This window comes from Orycteropus afer, unplaced genomic scaffold, assembly GCF_000298275.1.
Source record: "Orycteropus afer afer isolate SDZICR_OR568_19922 unplaced genomic scaffold, OryAfe1.0 scaffold00131, whole genome shotgun sequence".
In the NCBI taxonomy this organism is placed as follows: Eukaryota; Metazoa; Chordata; class Mammalia; order Tubulidentata; family Orycteropodidae; genus Orycteropus; species Orycteropus afer.
The window spans coordinates 6,930,220-6,947,387 of record NW_006921718.1 but is presented as its reverse complement, the minus strand read 5'-3'; the positions used below and the strand labels follow the sequence as shown (position 1 = coordinate 6,947,387).

Genomic DNA, 17,168 nt, shown 5'->3' with positions numbered 1-17,168 from the left:
GGATGGACACTGGGAAGAGGTAACTATGGGGAGGAAGTGGGAGGGGTGCTGTTGCATTGTGGTAAACTGTGGTCAATGACATGAGACAAAGTATATGTGAACTGTTGTATGGAAAGTGAATTTTCTCTGTAATCTTCAACCAAATCACAATAAAAAAAATAAAAATAATATGACCCTCTCTTAACTGATTATTAACAATTAAAAACATACTGATGGCAAAGATGCAATGAAAATGCTGAAAGTATAATAAAACTTAAAGTGAAAAGAGATTAAATATAAGTACGAAAGAAAGAGGTATAATTCTTAAGAAAACTAAATTAAATATATTGGAGAAATCTGATAAATAGTTTTGTAAAATTTGGTAGAAATATAATTGAAAAAGTTGAGAAAAATTTTAAAGATTCAGGATTTGGTACTAAGTTTGCATTACAAAAACCTAAGTACTTTCTCCACTTTAAAGAAACTGAAACAGGAAATTGTAGAAAATGTATTATGGGTTTGGTTTAAGAAGAAAGATAAAATGGATCTAATGATCAAGAACTTTATAGGTTTTGTATGTTTAAACACTATGTTCTGAAATATGATACATCCACTCCTCACTTATCCACATGGTTAGTTTCCAAAGACTTTGCCTTTATTCAAAACTGGTACTGTGAGAGAGTAGGGGGCCGGCCATGCCTGTCTCCGACCCAGGTGTCCCGCTCCCCCAAGTTGTTCACCACCCATTGGATGCCTCAGGCACATTTCAGGATGTATGTTGCGTGCAGGGGGCCCCTCCCTCCCATCACACCTTCAGCACCACCTCAGGGCCCATGGGGGTTGAGGTAGTGGTCCCCGTCCAGTGTTGCTTGTTGCCCCTCATCCCCCTGGGAAGGGATGACCCAACTTATCCTCCATGCACCACTTCCCGCCCCTACCCTGGGGGCCTTGTCCTCTGTCCATTCTAGCCCTGCAGGTACACATGGCCCCTTTCCTTTCCCCCTCCTGCCACCAACCTCCCCATCACCTTCAGGCCCTCACCTGGCCTCCCTGCCCACCTGCAACTCTGCATCATCCTGCTGAAACCCCTGTAACCCCGAGCTCTTCGTAGCCAGACCAAGACTTTGCAGACGAATGGGAGAAGGTGACCTACGGCCTGAGGGCCACAGTCCCTCACGTGGCCTGGTTATTTACAGGGCTTTTGGTGTATCATTGAGGGTAGCCCTCAGAAAGTGTCCCAGGACCCGTTTTGGCCCCACATGGGGCCTGGACCATCAGAAGTGCCACCTGAGAATTTTTTCAAAGTTGAAAATGTGAAATGTTGTATAATAAGATTGTTTATAGGTGAGGAGTAGGTATATATTTATTTACATATGACATGACTGTGATTTTTTTTTTTTAAGTTGTGATTTGGGTGAAAGTTTACAAAGCAAATTCACTTTCCATACAGCAGTTCACATACACTTTGTCTCATGACATTCACTACAATTTACCCCAATGCAATAGCTCCCCTCCCACTTCCTCTCAATAGTTACCTCTTCCCTGTGTCCATCCTTCCGTGCACTTCTGCCCACTGAACAGTCTCCCTGTGCATAAACAGCCCTTCTTTCTCCTATGATTGTCTCTCCAAGGAGTGTACCTACCTCAGGTAAATGTTCAAATTACATGCCTGTGTTTTGTTTGGCTGGAAGCCACAGGTGTACGTTCAATTCCAGACCTGAAGGCTGCTAGAAGCCATAGTCTCAGTGGTTCCACCAGGCTCTATCAAACCAGCAAACCCTCCATTTCTTTTTCCCCCAAAATGATTTTGAGTTTTGTTCCACATTGTTCTCCCTCTCTATCCAGGATCTCCTACATAGATCCCCCTCTGAGTGGTTGACAGTGGCAGCCAGGCACCATCTAGTTCTTCTGTTCTCATAGCTGTATAGGCTGCAGATCACATGGTGTACCAATGACTTTGATTTTTAAGAGGAGCTCTGGTGGCACTGTGGTTAAGGCATTTGGCTGTTAACCATAAGGTTGGAGGTGTGAACCCACCAGCTATTCCACAGGAGAAAGAAGAGGCAGTCAGTTTCTGTAAAGATTTACAGGCTTGAAAACCCTATGGGGGGCACTATGAGGTGGGATCAACTCAATGGCAGTGCTGTTGTTGTTGTTATGTGCCATCGAGTCGGACCCGACTCATAGAGACCCCTCCTTGGGTTTCCGAGGCAGTATCACTAAGGAAGTAGATTGCCCAACCTTCCTTCTGAGGAGTGGCTGGTGGGTTTGAACTGCCAGTCTTCTGGTTAGCAGTCAAGTGCCTTAGGTACTACGCTATCAGACCTCCTCAATGGCAGTAGGTGTGGTGATTTTTAAAGTTTGTGTATCAATATCGCAAAACAAACTGCATATTCTAACCCTACAGTCTATATATCAAGTACCATGATTCATGCACCTATCTCTTAAATAAGGCTCCTTATTATCTTTCTGGTCTACTGCTGATAGAAGGAATTAATTTCCCTAAAGGCCACAGGAGCGCTGGTGGTGTAGTACCTAAGGCACTTAACTGCTAACCAGAAGGCTGGCAGTTCAAACCCACCAGCCACTCCTTGGAAGGAAGACTGGGCAATCTACTTCCATAGTGATACTGCCTCAGAAACCCAAGGAGGGGTCACCATGAGTTGAAGACGACTCAATAGCACGTAACAACAACAACACAACAACAAAAGGCCACAATTAAAGCAGCAGGCCTCGTGAAATAAAACTTAAACAACAGAAGGAAGAAGGAAATTCATTCAAGCACAATGGGGGAAAAGTCACCATTTCACACACATCTCTGCCTGTAGGTCACATGAAGCTTGAACATTAACATAAATCAAAAATGATGGCTCATAGCCCTGTACTCCAGAAAACTGGGGAGGAAAGAGTTGCTTCCCTACTAAGATAAGCAGAATGTGATTTTGTGAAAGATTAGAACTTAATGCATGAACTTTTTTTCAGAATCAGGAACATGAAAAAGAGGAACCTATTAAAGGTATTGTTGTTATTTGCCATTGAGTTGGCCCCAACTCATAGCGACCTCTCCTTGGGTTTCTGAGGCAGTATCACTACGGAAGTAGGAATGCCCAACCTTCCTTCTGAGGAGTGGCTGGTGGGTCTGAACCGCCAGCCTTCTGGTTAGCAGTCAAGTGCCTTAGGCACTATGCTACCAGAGCCAAGGAGGGGTTGCTATGAGTCAGGGCCGACTCGATGGCAAACAACAACAACAACATTAAAAGTATTAGAATACAGGTGGTTTTGATGGTTTTGTGACTCTACAGATATAATAATGTGTAAAATGATCCTGTGAAATGCATTTTGCAATAGAATTTCCATACTGTAAAATTCTCTTTGGAATAACTTAACACTGAGAAACTACTAGAATTTTTACAACCTGTGATCAAAAAGAAAAATGTAATTTATTACTTAATTAAAATTATTATACATTTTAAAATTATTATAGATTTTGAGATCTTACTTTTATTTTAGTGACTCTTATGATTTTCCTAAGTTTGTTCACTTCTGGATAACGTAAGAGATATATGCCCCAAAGTCATGTCCTTACCGATGACAAAAAAAGGAATCTAATTAACAGTTGGGAGCTCTGGTAGCATAGTGGCTAAGACACTTACTTGCCTGTTAACCAGAAGGCTGGCGGTTCAAACCCACCAGCCACTCCTCGGAAGGAAGGTTGGGCAATCCTACTTCCGTAGTGATACTGCCTCGGAAACCCAAGGAGGGGTCGCTATGAGTCAGGTTTGACTCGACGGCAAACAACAACAACAACAACAATTAACAGTTACTACTTTATCCTGTGATGCAAAATAAAAAAGGAAATTGCCACTGCTGCACTTCCAAGATAAAAATAAATATTATTTGCTTTTTCTTCTTGTCATTCTTGGAAATGAAATTTTAAGATATCTATGTCAACACTATTTTCCTTCTTACCTGGCAAGCTTTTGCTATTATATCTGATGGAGTATCTTGAGAAAAAGCTGGTCTTAGAGCAGCTCCCACCTAAAACAATGAATACAAGCATTTTACTTTTAAAGATAAAAATAATCATAAAGCTTTTCCTGGAGATGAAAGCACACAGAACACATCCCTTTTGCATTGCTTTTCATCAACTCTCCCTTATCTCTCTTTTCAGTTATAATAAAATTAAACACATACCATTTTTCTTTTGCTTTCCAGGAGGTTATCAGTAGTAAATCTTTATGAATACTGTACCAAATAGGCAATTAATTTTGAATCTTTTCCTTTGTTTTTGTTTAATAGTAAATAGGATTTTCTAACAAAATCACATTACCAGAGATAACAAAAAATTGCTATTTTACCCCCACTTTTTTTGTCCATATTTTTGTAAATATATTTCTAATAGCATTTACTGCATGAGTGAATCACATACAATTGGATCTATTCCTTTAAATAACTGAGTGGCAACTAAAACTTCATATAGCCACTAAAAGATCATAGAGATCATTTACCTCAAAAAGGAACGATCCAGAAGATTGCTTGAGAACTAAAAATGTATGTACTGCTGTGAAGGTATATGAGCTTTAGATTGAAATAAGCTGACATCAGCCATGTATTCTTAGTTACATCAGTAGATTTACTATTTATGAGCTGAATAAAGGAATTACCCATTGCTACTGAGTTGACTCTCTCAATGACCTGATAAAAGCAGGGCAGAACTACCCCACTGAGTTTCTAAAGTTGTAATCTTTACAGGGGAAGTTGTGTGTTAGAGTTGTATCCTTTCACCATATTTATTCAATTCGTATGCTGAGCAAATAATCTGGGAAGCTGGGCTATATGAAGAAGATCACAGCATGAGGATTTAAAGAAGATTCATTAACAACCTGCAATATGCAGATAATACAACCTTGCTTGCTGAAAGTGAAGAAGACTTGGAGTACCTACTAATGATGATCAAAGACTACAGCCTTCAATATGGAATACACCTCAACATAAAGAAAACAAAATTCTCACAATTAGACCAATAACCAACAGCACAATAAATGGGAGATAAAATTGAAGTTGTCAGGGATTTCATTTTACTTGGATCCACAGTCAACATGCATGGAAGCAGGAGTCAAATCAGATGATGTATTGCACTGGGCAAATCTGCTGCAGAAGACCTCTTTAAAGTGTTAAAGAGCGAAGATACTACTCTGAAGACTAAAAGTGCATGATTCAAACCATGCCATGGTTTTTTCAGTCACCTCATATGCATGGGAAAGCTGGACAATGAATAAGGAATAGTAAAGAAGAATTGATGCATCCGAATTGTGGTCTTGGCAAATGATACTGAAAATACCACGGATTGCTCTAAGAATGAACAAAGCTGTCTTGGGAGAAGTATAGCAAATTCTTGCTCCTTAGAAGCAAGAATGACCAGACTTTGTTTCAGGTATTTTGGTCATGTTGTCAGAAGGGACCAGTCCCCTGGAGAAGGATATCATGCTTGGTAGAGGAGGGGGTAAGTGAAAAAGGGGAAGACCCTCAACAAGATGGCTTGACACAGTGGCTGCAATGATGGGCTGAAGCCTAGCAAAGAGAGTGAGGATGGTGTAGGACAAGGCAGTATTTCGTTTTGTTGTACACAGGGTCACTATGAATCAGAGGCAATTCAATGGCACCTAACAACAACAACAATGGATGATGACAACATAGTGTGTTTGGAACCAAAACTGTGGCATAAGAACAGTTTAAAAAAAAAAAAAAAAAGGTTCCATTGTTCTTTCCTTGGGAATATAAAATGTTGTTGCTTTTACATAACCTTCCATTGCTAGGATTAGATCTATTGCCTCATCTGAATAACATAAATAAAGCCATAAATCCCAAGAGAAACAAGTGTATTTCAATTCAGAATAAAATAAAAATTCTTTTGAAAGTATCCAGTTTTATCTATAAACATTGCAACTGCTGTTATCAAAGATAAAAGTTAATTTATGTTTCAGGATGCTAAGGGAAAAGGCTTTTTTTACAGTCAAAAATGCTTATCAGGTCCTGACATATAAAAATAATAATAGCATACACACAACTTTCTTTTGAATGTTCCTTTTACCTTTTAAGTGGCATGGATAACTAACGAAACACAAGAGTGGGAAACTAGGTTGGAATTTCTATTCTAGTTTTATCACTAAAATGCTATCACAACTTAAAAATAGTGACAAGAGGTTTACATCATTGTCTCTTTAACTACAAGTTGACTAAAACTGTGTAAGAGAAAATGTGAATAAAGAAAGATATGCATCCTATATAAGTAATTAGATTTCAGTTCCAAATACATTCTTCAAGGGAGTTTTCACTCCTTTATTGGTCACTCAAATGATCAACTTAAGTTTCCAAATAAATAGAATATCTCACATTAGCTTGATACTGCTCCAGAATCACATGACCTGGAAATTCAGGCTCAGGCACAGAGGCAAACTTCTTGATAATGTCTTCAAGTGCTTGGAGCCCAGCCATCCGCAGCTGGTTGCTATGATCAGTTGCAGCCATGAATGCCATGCGAATCAGGTCAGAGAGATGAAGTACTAATAGGTCATCTAAAAATAAAAATAGAAGGCAAATGGGAAAAGTTTTCCAAAAATAAATAACATAAAAATATGAAACTCTAAATAAATGTCTAAAAAAGACCCATTTATCCATCAATATATTTTACTGCTTTTAAAAGTATCCAAGATATATTTTCAAGAACACTTTCATATCAATCTGGAAAACATTAATTAATAACGTAGATGAAGTTATTGGATACACAGTGACATTTAAAGAAAAATATCTAAACTTGCCCCAAAGTAGCTTGCAATTCTTTTAGAACAGGAATTGACAATTTTTTTCTACAAAAAAAATTTTTGTAAGATCAAGTAGCAAATATTATTGGCTTTGCAGGCCATATGGTTTCTATAACTACTCAACTCTGTTGCTGTAGTACAAAACCAGCCATAAAACCAAAACAAACCTACCGCCTTTGACTCAATTCCAACTCATAGTGACCTTATTGGACAAAGTAGAAAGGCTCCATAGGTTGTAAATATCTTACAGAAGCAGACTGCCACATCTTTCTCCCACAGAGCAGCTGGTAGGTTTGAACTACCAACCTTTTGGTTACCAGGCAAATGCCTTAATAACTGTGCCATCTGAGCTCCTGAAAGCAGGCATAAATAATTTGTATACGTATGTATATAGTGATGTTCCAATAAAACTTTATTTAAACCAATAGGTGGTGAGTCAGATTTGGACTGTAGACTGTAGTTTACCATCACCTACCTTAGAAAAACTCAGATCTGCAGCCAGGAAACTTAAACCCACAAAATGAGAAAAAAGAAACTTTTCTAAGCACAGCATATGGAAAAGGAAAATCTTTTTTCTTTAAGCCCTAATATAAAGGCTATACTGGAGATGACCTAACAAGTGAAAGCAAACAATGAAAGAATTCAAATTAATTTAATTACATTCCTGAATATAAGTTCAATACTACTTAAAGGAATACAACAAAATCCAGGACTGACATCATAACATTTGCAATGTCTGGCACTTAATAAAAAATTACAAGCATGCAAAGAATTAGGAAGGTATGTCTCATGAGGAGAAATCAATGAATAGAAAAAGGACCAGAAATGAAAGATATAGTAGATGAACAAACAAGGACCTTAAAACACCTATTACAAATGTATTCTCTGTGTTCAAAAAGGAAAAGCAAAAGCATAAGCATAATTGAAGTAATGAAAGACAGGAAAAGTCAAGTGAGACTAAAAGACATAAAAAGTAAAATAAATAAAAATATACCAGGTAAGATTAATTGTGATTATATATTATATATTATTATATATTATTTTATTATATTTAATATATTTATTACAGAAGAAAAAAAGATGAATGAAATAGTAACAGAAAATATCTAAAGAATTTATCAAGCTCAAGCAATCTAATTGCTTCAGAAGCTGTAAGTCTCTCAAAGTGCTTTTGAAGTAGTGATAATTATATTTCTCAAACCAAACAGCTTCTGGTTAGCAGTCAAGTGCCTGAGCTCCCCCAATAAAATTAGGTATAATAAACTACTACCAGAATTGGAAAGGAAATTTCCAAGGCAGAAGGAACTGAATTAAAATGGGCCTATTCAAAGGGCTGCTTATGCACAGGGACACAGCTCAGGGTGCAGAAGGGTATGGAGGGATGGACACTGGGAAGAGGTAACTATGGGGAGGAAGTGGGAGGGGAGCTGTTGCATTGTAAATTTTGGTCAATGACATGAGACAAAGTATATGTGAACTGCTGTATGAAAAGTGAATTTACTCTGTAAATCTTCACCCAAATCAAAATAAAATAAAAATAAATAAATAAATAAAAATAATAAAATGGGCCTATTCATATTATGCAAACCCATAACACGATGAGATTTTTTTAGATTTTAAATTGGTACTGTAGTAACTTGAGAATTTTACAAAAATACTTAAATTTAATCTAATCTAACTATATCACAAGGAGCTCTGGTAGCACAGTGCCTAAGGCATCTGACTGCTAAGCAGAAGGTTGATAGTTCAAACCCACCAGCCAGCCACTCCAAAGAGGTAAGACTGGGCACTCTACTTCCATAATGATTTGCCACCTTGGAAACCCAAAAGCAGAAGACCTTTATGCTTGCAGTGAGAGAAAAAGAAATGTTACAATTGAAGAAGGATTACAGACAGTGAAAATTGCTTGCTTTGAAGACAGAGGAAGAAGGCCACAGGCAAGGAATGTAGGCAAGCTCCAGAAGCTGAGAAATAAAACAGATCTCTTCTTAACTTAATTAATTACCTAGTGCTTTATATTTACATTTGTCACATACATAATATAAGTGAATGGCTTTAAAGAGGAAGCTGTAAATCCAAATTCAGGGTATGGGAGGAGAAATCCTTCTTTGTCATTTCAGCTTGTGTTGTTATTGTTGTCAGGTACCGTCAAGTCAGTTCCAACAACAGAATGAAACATGCTTAGTGCTATGTCGTTGTTAGGTGCCATTGAGTCGGCTCAGACTCATAGCAGTCCTATGCACAACAGAATGACACACTGTCTGGTCCTGCACCAGCTTCACAATTCTTGCTATACCTGAGCCCATTGTTGCAGCTACTGTGTCAGTCCATCTCATAAAGGATCTTCCCCTTTTTCCCTGACCCTCCACTCTGCCAAGCATGATATCCTTCTCCAGGGAATGGTCCCTTCTGACAACATGACTAAAGCAGGTGAGACGAAGTCTGGCCATTCTTGCATCCAAGGCATTCAGGCTGCACTTCTTCCAAGACAGATTTGTTTGTTCTTTTGGCAGTCCATGGTGCTTTCAGTATTCTTCACCTAAACCACAACTCAAAAGCATCAGCTCTTCTTTGGTCTTCCTTATTCATTGCCCAGATTTCACATGCATATGAGGTGACTTGAAAACACCATGGTTTGGGTTAGGCGTACCTTAGTCTTCAAAGAGACTAGTGCTATGGCATCCTCAAAACTTGTGCAATGCTTGAGCCCATTATCACAGCCACTGTGTCAATCCATCTCTTAGAGACTCTTCTCCTTTTCTGCTGACCTTCTCCTTTACAAAGTATATCCTTCTGCAGGGACTGGTCTCCTTCTGACAACATGACTGACCAAAGTACCTGAGATGAAGTCTGGACATTCTTGCTTCCAAGGAGCATTCCTGCTGCACTTCCTCCAAGACAGATCTGTCTATTCTTCCACCAGTCTATGGTACATTCAATATTCTTCACCAACACCACAATTTCAATACATCAATTCTTTTGCAGATTTCTTTATTCACTGAAAATATTCTTTATTGAGTTGGGTCAGGCACACCTTAGTCTTCAAAGTGACATATTTGCTCTTTAACATTTTTGCCAGAAATTTGCCCAGCTCAATACATCATTTGATTTCTTGACTGCTGTTTCCATGGGTATTGATTGTGTATCAAAGTAAAATGAAATCCTTGACAACTTGAATCCTTTCTCAATTTATCTCGATGTTGCTTATTGGTCCAGTTGCAAGGATTTTTGTTTTCTTTATGTTGAGGTGTAATCCATACTGAAGGCTGTAGTCTTTGATCTTCATCAATAAGTGTTTCTAGTCGTCTTCACTTTCAGCAAGCAAGGCTGTGCCATCTGCACAGCACAGGTTTTCAATGAGTCTTCCTCCAATTCTAATGTCATGTTCTTCTTATATAGTCCACTTTCTCAGATTATTTGGTCAGCATACCAGGCGGTATCACTATGGAAGTAGATTGCCCAACCTTCCTTCCGAGGACCAAGGAGGGGTCTCTATGAGTTGGATCCAACTCCACAGCGGTGAGTTTTTATTTATATATATATATATATATATATATATATATATATATAATAAGTATGGTGAAAGGATACAACCTTGACACACACTTTTCCTGATTTTAAACCATGTAGTATCCCCATCTTCTGTTTAACTGACTGCCTCTTGGTCTATGTACATGTTCCTCATGAGCACAATTAAGTATTCTGGAATTTCCATTATTCACAATATAATCTGTAATTTGTTATGAGTCACACAGTCGAAGGCTCTACCTAGTCAAAAAAACACATGTAAACATCTTTCTGATATTCTTTGCTTTCAGCCAAGATCCATCTGACATCAGTAACGATAGCTCTCATTCCACACCCTCTTCTTAATCTGGCTTGAATTTCTGGCAGTTCCTTGTCAATACATTTCTGTAACTGTTTTTGAATTATCTTCAGCAAAGATTTACTTGTGTCTGAAATTAATGATATCATTTGATAATTTTCACATTCTGCTGGATCACCTTACCTGTGACTGGGCATGAATATGGACAACTTCCAGTCAATTGACCAGGTAGCTGTCTCCCAAATTTCTTGGCATAAATAAATGAGCACCTCTATTGCTGCATCTGTTTTTTGAAACATCTCAATGGGCATTCTGTCAATTCCTGGAGCATTGCTTTTTGCCAATTCCTTCAGTGAAGTTTAGACTTCTTCCTTCAATACCATTGGTTATTGATCATATGCTACCTCCTGAAATGGTTGAATGTCAACCAATTCTTTTTGATATAGTGACTCTGCGTATTCCTTCCATCTTCTTTGATGCTTGTTGCAACATTCAATATTTTGCCCATAGAAACTTTCAATACTGCAACTTGAGGCTTGAATTTTTCTTCAGTTCTTTTAAGCTTGAGAAATGCCATGCATGTTCCTCTCCTTTGATTTTCAAACTCCAGGTATTCACATATTTTATTATAATACTTTGTATTCTTGAGCTTCCCTTTGAAATCTTCTGTTTAGCTCTGTTACTTTATCATTTCTTCCATTCACTTTAGCTACTCTCTTCTAACATCCATCTTGGTCTTCTCATCCTTTCCTATCTTTATAGTGACCATTTGCTTTCTTCATGTATGATATCCTTAATGTCATCCCCTAGCTCATCTGGTTTTTTGGTCACTGGAGTTCAATGTATCAAGTCTATTCTTTAGATTGTCTCTAAATTCACGTGAGACATACCCAAGGTCGTATATTGGCTCTAGTGGATTTATTGGTATTTGAAATCCTCGTGGTATTTCACAGCAATACCCAAGCCACCATAGTACAACAAACTGACAGAGGGGGTGGATTTCAGCTAGTAGTAGTCAACAATCCTTAGACTTTGTAGACTTGTGGATTCATCTGCCTCTGTTGTTTTCTTATGTGTGGGCACACCTTTGTGTCTAATCTACTCCTTTTAATAACACACTAGGGATTAGATTTAGGACACACCCTACAGTGATAGAGCCTCATTAACATAGCAGAGAAAACTCTTTGTTTCTAAACAGGTTTAGATTCACAGGTATAGAGGTTAAAATTTTAACACATACTTTGGGGGCACACAATTAAATCCCTAATGCCCCTAGAGATTCTAGAAAGAAATATAGCCTTAATGGCACCTTGATTTTAGTTTAGTGAGACTCATATTGAACTTCTGAACTACAGAACAGTAACATAATAAATTTGCGTTACATTAAGACACTAAGTTTGTGGTGATTTGATATAGTAACAATGAAAAACTAAAATATCACCCTTCTCCACGTGTGCCTGGAAAACTTCTCTATTTGTAAAACCCAGCTTCACCTCTTCTATGAGGTATTACCCGGGTCTTCAGGAAATGAGTATAATTTTTTTTTTTCATTTTCCTGAATTACTTTATCATACCATGATTGGAATACATAATAATTATTTGAATGATAAATAAGACTGCCTTCTTATTTATTTAGTAGAACTTCCTCAAGGGTATAGACTACGCTTTTTTTTTGTGTGTGTCTTCTTTATATCTGCAACTGTAGCAAATAATAACCAATACTAAACCCATTGCCATCAATTCCAATTCATAGCGACCCTATATGACAAAGTGTAATTGCCCCATAGTGTTTCCAAGGCTGTAATTTTTATGAAAACCACATCTTTCTCCAGAAGAACAGCTGCTGGGTGTGAACTGCTGACCAACTTACTGCCTGGTGGCTGAGTGCTTAACTATTGCACCACCAGGGCTCCGCATATTTACATAACAGGATTCAGTATTTGATGAATAATGGTATAAATAAATATCATGATATATTGTGCTTTGCTGATACACAACATTCAGATTCAGACTTTAGACTTGACATATAACTGCTTTTTATTTATTCATTTATTTAAATAGATCTGTGAGTTCTACTTTTCTATAAATTCCTAGAAGGAATGTTTAATGTATAGACACACAATTTGTCTTTAGTTATTTTAAAAAATGACACAGTGATGAAAAGAAAATAATGTACAGGAAAAGCAGTCTGTTATTCTACCACCTCTCTCAACTTTTCTGGGTTCTTCAACAGTAAAAGGAAGATACCAGATTCGATGTAAATTTCCTATCTATCTTGTCCAGGAGACACACAGTATAAAAAAGTTACAAAAGATGGGAAGCAATGAAGTATTTCACTTCTAAATAGTTTTTATCTTATCAAAAATTCTTAATAGCATTTCTGAAATGTGAGCATCCTAAATCTACCTTGACATTCATGAATTTTGACATTCTCCATGGCTAGAACAGAAAGCTCACCTTAGAGTCTTGTTATCTCTTTTAAGCTAAAGTGCTAAAACTAGGACATAAGTTAGTGCCATCATTACCCTTACAACAACTTATATATACATACAAATACCACATACAACTTTGGACAACTGTGGTGTAGTAAATTACATGGTATGGCTTTTCTAGCCATAGTCTTTATAACTCCCACTTTGCCATAAGCAACTGAATAGTTGATTGTTAAAGTTATCCATTTGGTGCATTTCTGTTGGAGCAGCAGGAAGTAAACTTCTGAGAAGTTCACTCTCCGTCAGGTGTGTAGAATTCTGATGTTGGGACTGGTTAGTTTTGCCACTCTGCCAGGCTTGAAATGAGCCTTTCCAGAGGCAGAAAGAAATCTGACTGCTGGCTGAGAGAGATACACTGCTGAGAGAGATACGCTGCTGAGAGAGACACGCTGCTGAGAGAGACATGTGACCGAGAGAGAGAGAGATGAATGGCTGAGAGAGATGCATGGCTGAGAGAGAGAGAGAGACTCGTGGCTTAGAGAGAGACATGCACAGAGAGAGAGAGAGAGAGAGAGAGAGAGCCGTGCAGCTGAGAGAGAGAGAGAGAGAGACGCACACACACAGGTGAGAGAGACACCTGGCTGAGATGGCTGCAGTGGAACCAAGAGGCATGAAACAGAGAGGCAAGTTTATCTGGCCCACAGAGGCAGAGGCCAGGTGTTAAAAAGGCCAAATCTTCTGACCTCCTCTAACCCCACAAGAGGAAGACAGGATCACCATCAGTAGCCCAAGATCTATTCCTGCAAGGCCAGACATGTTGCGTCCCTCCAGCCCTTTCACCAACCGTTCCTCCTGCAGCACTCACCACTTTCCTGCTGTGTTCGATAATTCACTGCAGTGGCCACACAGAACTCACAGATTATGGAGTTTATTAGGGAAGCACCAGACTACAATTCAAGTTCAGGAAGAACACTCAGTCTCTCTCCCAGCAGTGTGTGTCCTCAGTGTCTCACTCAGCAATGCTTGTCTCTTGTGTCTATTTCCAAGCAGCGCATGTCTCTTAGGAGCACATGTCTCTTTCAGCAGCAGGTCCTTCTCAGCCAGCAGTCAGAGAGACTTCTTCTGCCTCTAGGAAGTCTCCTTTTGAGCCTGGCAGAGTGGCCAAACTAACCAATCATAACATCAGAATTCTAAGCACCTGAGAGAGTGCAAAGTTCCCAGAACATAGCTTTGTGCTGCTCCCAACAGAAATACTCCAGGTGGATGATTTTAACAATCAGGAGCTACTCAGTTTCTCACAGCAAATTCCACCATGGAGTTTACAAAGACATATGGCTAGAAAAGCCATACCATGTCATTTACTACAGCGCACCAGGCCAAGAGGCCAAGAACTAGAGAAGCGTGTCTAAGGACACAGCAGAGGGGAGACTGTTCTGATTGAAGAACTGTATCCTGAGCGCGTTCCTGAACTTGAATTCCGGAACAGGAAGCCTGTTTCTTCCCTAATAAACTCCATAATCTATGAGGCCTGTGTGGCCACTGCAGTGAATTATCGAAGCCAGCAGACAGGTGACTGGTGTTGTGAGAGGGACAGTTGGTGTTGAGGTTGGTAAGAGGACTGGAGGGTGGCGGCGTGTCTGGCCTCACAAGAACAGAGCTTGGGCTGCTGATGGTGATTCTGTCTTCCTCTTGTGTAGTTAGAGGAGTCAGAAGATGCCACCTCTGTACCCCTTTCACAACAACCTTTCTCAAGCTATCTTCCAAAATTGGGTCAGCAGCTGGGATGGAGAGGATGTAGATGGGAGAAAAAACTAAGGTAAAAGGGTATTTAACATAATTGAAAGGAACACAATAAAGCATGTCTTATAGCAGGAAAATAATTCTAACCTCTAAAAATATATTGGGAAAAAGAAGTACTGATTTTAAATTTACTTGTTGGGTTTCGTAGTTTTGCAGAACGTGCCATGGCAAGATCAAAGTGAGCCTGGTCTGCATTCTCACACAAATTGATGATTCGACACAGGCAGTCAGCAGCAAATACCCGAGTGGCCCAGCGAGGTGCCACAAAGGGCTTTGATTTATCTTCTTCACCTAGTGTGGTAAACATGGTATCATCATCCATCTCATCCTTCTTTTCAGATTCTTCATCTTTTCCACTACTTAAGAGAGTTGCAGTACTCATATCTGTAACAAAAGTATAAGCATATTATAACAATAGCACATCTAGCAGAAAAGATGCTTTAGAAATAATATTAATGTTAAAAGATTTGTAATTAATAAAGACTAAATTCTCACTCTCTAGAAAACAACAGAACTGTCAAGTTTATTACTCTTTTAAACAATCAAATACCAAAGAAAGGATAACATGAAACTAATTTTTTAAATTAGTCTTGTATACTATATTGAATCACAGTAATTTGGGGTTTTATATATAAAATTTTAGTTTCAACTTAGTTATTTTCCAAAACCATACAGGAAGTTCATTAGTTTGTAATAGAACTTAACCTTCAACATTTTTACAGGCATTTATAGATTAAAAATTATTAGTGTAATTAAATGTAAGCTCAAATACACACACACACACACACACACACTTATCTGAAAGAAAACCATTTTCATTATTTTAAGAACATGTTTAATGTGTTAAATACATACCACTAGAAGCTGCCAGAACATCTTTACACAGCATTAGCCAATGTGACAGTTTTTCTATTGCCAGTGATGAAAGCATATGCCCTAAAGTATCATGAATATCAGAACATAATTTTCTATCTGTCTCTCGGTCCAGCATTCCAAAAAGAAGTCCTTCAAGACCGGTTTCTGTTATATTAACACCTTGGTGTCGGCAATGGATATCACTTCGAGAACTAACTCCAGGTGCAAAAGGATTGATATCTGAAAAGTAATTGTTTCAAAGGAAAATGTACAGCATTTTGTGGTATGTTACAGGTAACAATTATGATAAGATCATGTTAATTATACAACAGTAACAAAACTAGATAGCTATATATACAATTTTACATGGTATGGTCTCCAGGTTATATGTCTTTAGGATTCAAATTTAATCTGACAACAGAGATAAGACCCTGATCTTAAAAACTGTCTAATATGAGTTATTTTAAACAATATTCCAGAGAATGCTCAATAAATATTTACCTGACTAACAAGTGCTGGAAAGAAATATATTTCTAACAATTGCTACTCATGGTACTCATGGCACACCCATGTGTTTCAGAGCAGAAATATGCTCCATAGGGTTTTCAATGGCTGATTTTTTGGAAGTAGATCACCAGAACTTTCTTCTTAGGCATCTTAAGCCAACTCCATTAACCATTTGCACCACCCAGGGACTCCAACTATAAACGGAATGGTACTCTAAAAGTTCATTTAAAAGTTTGGAAAATCTTTCCAAGTACCATACAATCAAAGCAGTATTATTATAAAATAGTGGTTAAATCTGTTGCTTTATCCAGAAATGTTTTTCTAAGCAGCAGAAGAGTAGAACTGGTTGGCTTGAGAATGAGCATGACTAGGCTCTCTAAAGTTTAGACCCCTCTGAACAGAAGGAAGTAAGACAGAGGGTTAAAAGTCGAAATGAAGCTATTTTAATTGAGTTGCTCCAAATACACAATAAGGGAGGTTCACAGAAAAAGCCACATTGGGGAACTCAATGACAGGAGGATAAGTAGAAAGAAGTTTCAAGGAAAGAGAAGAACACTAGGGTAAGATTAGGCACAGAGGCCTTTTTCCCATGTAGCCGTATACGGTGGACATTTTTTCCTATCAGAAATTATACTTCTACAATGTGAATTTTAAATCATGTAGCAAACCACTGAATTAAGTGGATATTATTTAATCATTGAAGATAAATTCCTAAAAGAGGAATTGGTAGGTCATAAGGTAAATACCCTTCCTTCCGAGGAGTGGCTGGTGGGTTTGAACCGCCAGCCTTCTGGTGAGCAGGCAAGTGTCTTAGCCACTATGCTACCAGAGCTCCCAGCCACTCCTCGGAAGGAAGGCTGGGCAATCCTACTTCCATGGTGATACTGCCTCGGAAACCCAAGGAGGGGTCGCTATGAGTCAGGGCTGACTCGACGGCACATAACAACA

At 38.4% G+C, this 17,168-nt stretch overlaps 1 protein-coding gene across 1 annotated transcript in view; it reads right to left on the bottom strand.

The window, feature by feature from the left end:
• HEATR5B (HEAT repeat containing 5B) overlaps positions 1–17,168 on the bottom strand; it is a 170,687-nt gene that overhangs the window by 44,153 nt on the left and 109,366 nt on the right. Inside the window, exons 22-25 of the mRNA XM_007945073.2 lie at positions 15,714–15,953; positions 14,991–15,242; positions 6,373–6,554; positions 3,949–4,017 (exon numbers count right to left, since the gene is read on the bottom strand). Of these exons, the coding sequence (XP_007943264.1) occupies positions 3,949–4,017; positions 6,373–6,554; positions 14,991–15,242; positions 15,714–15,953 (743 nt within the window). The remainder of the gene's footprint in view (positions 1–3,948; positions 4,018–6,372; positions 6,555–14,990; positions 15,243–15,713; positions 15,954–17,168) is intronic.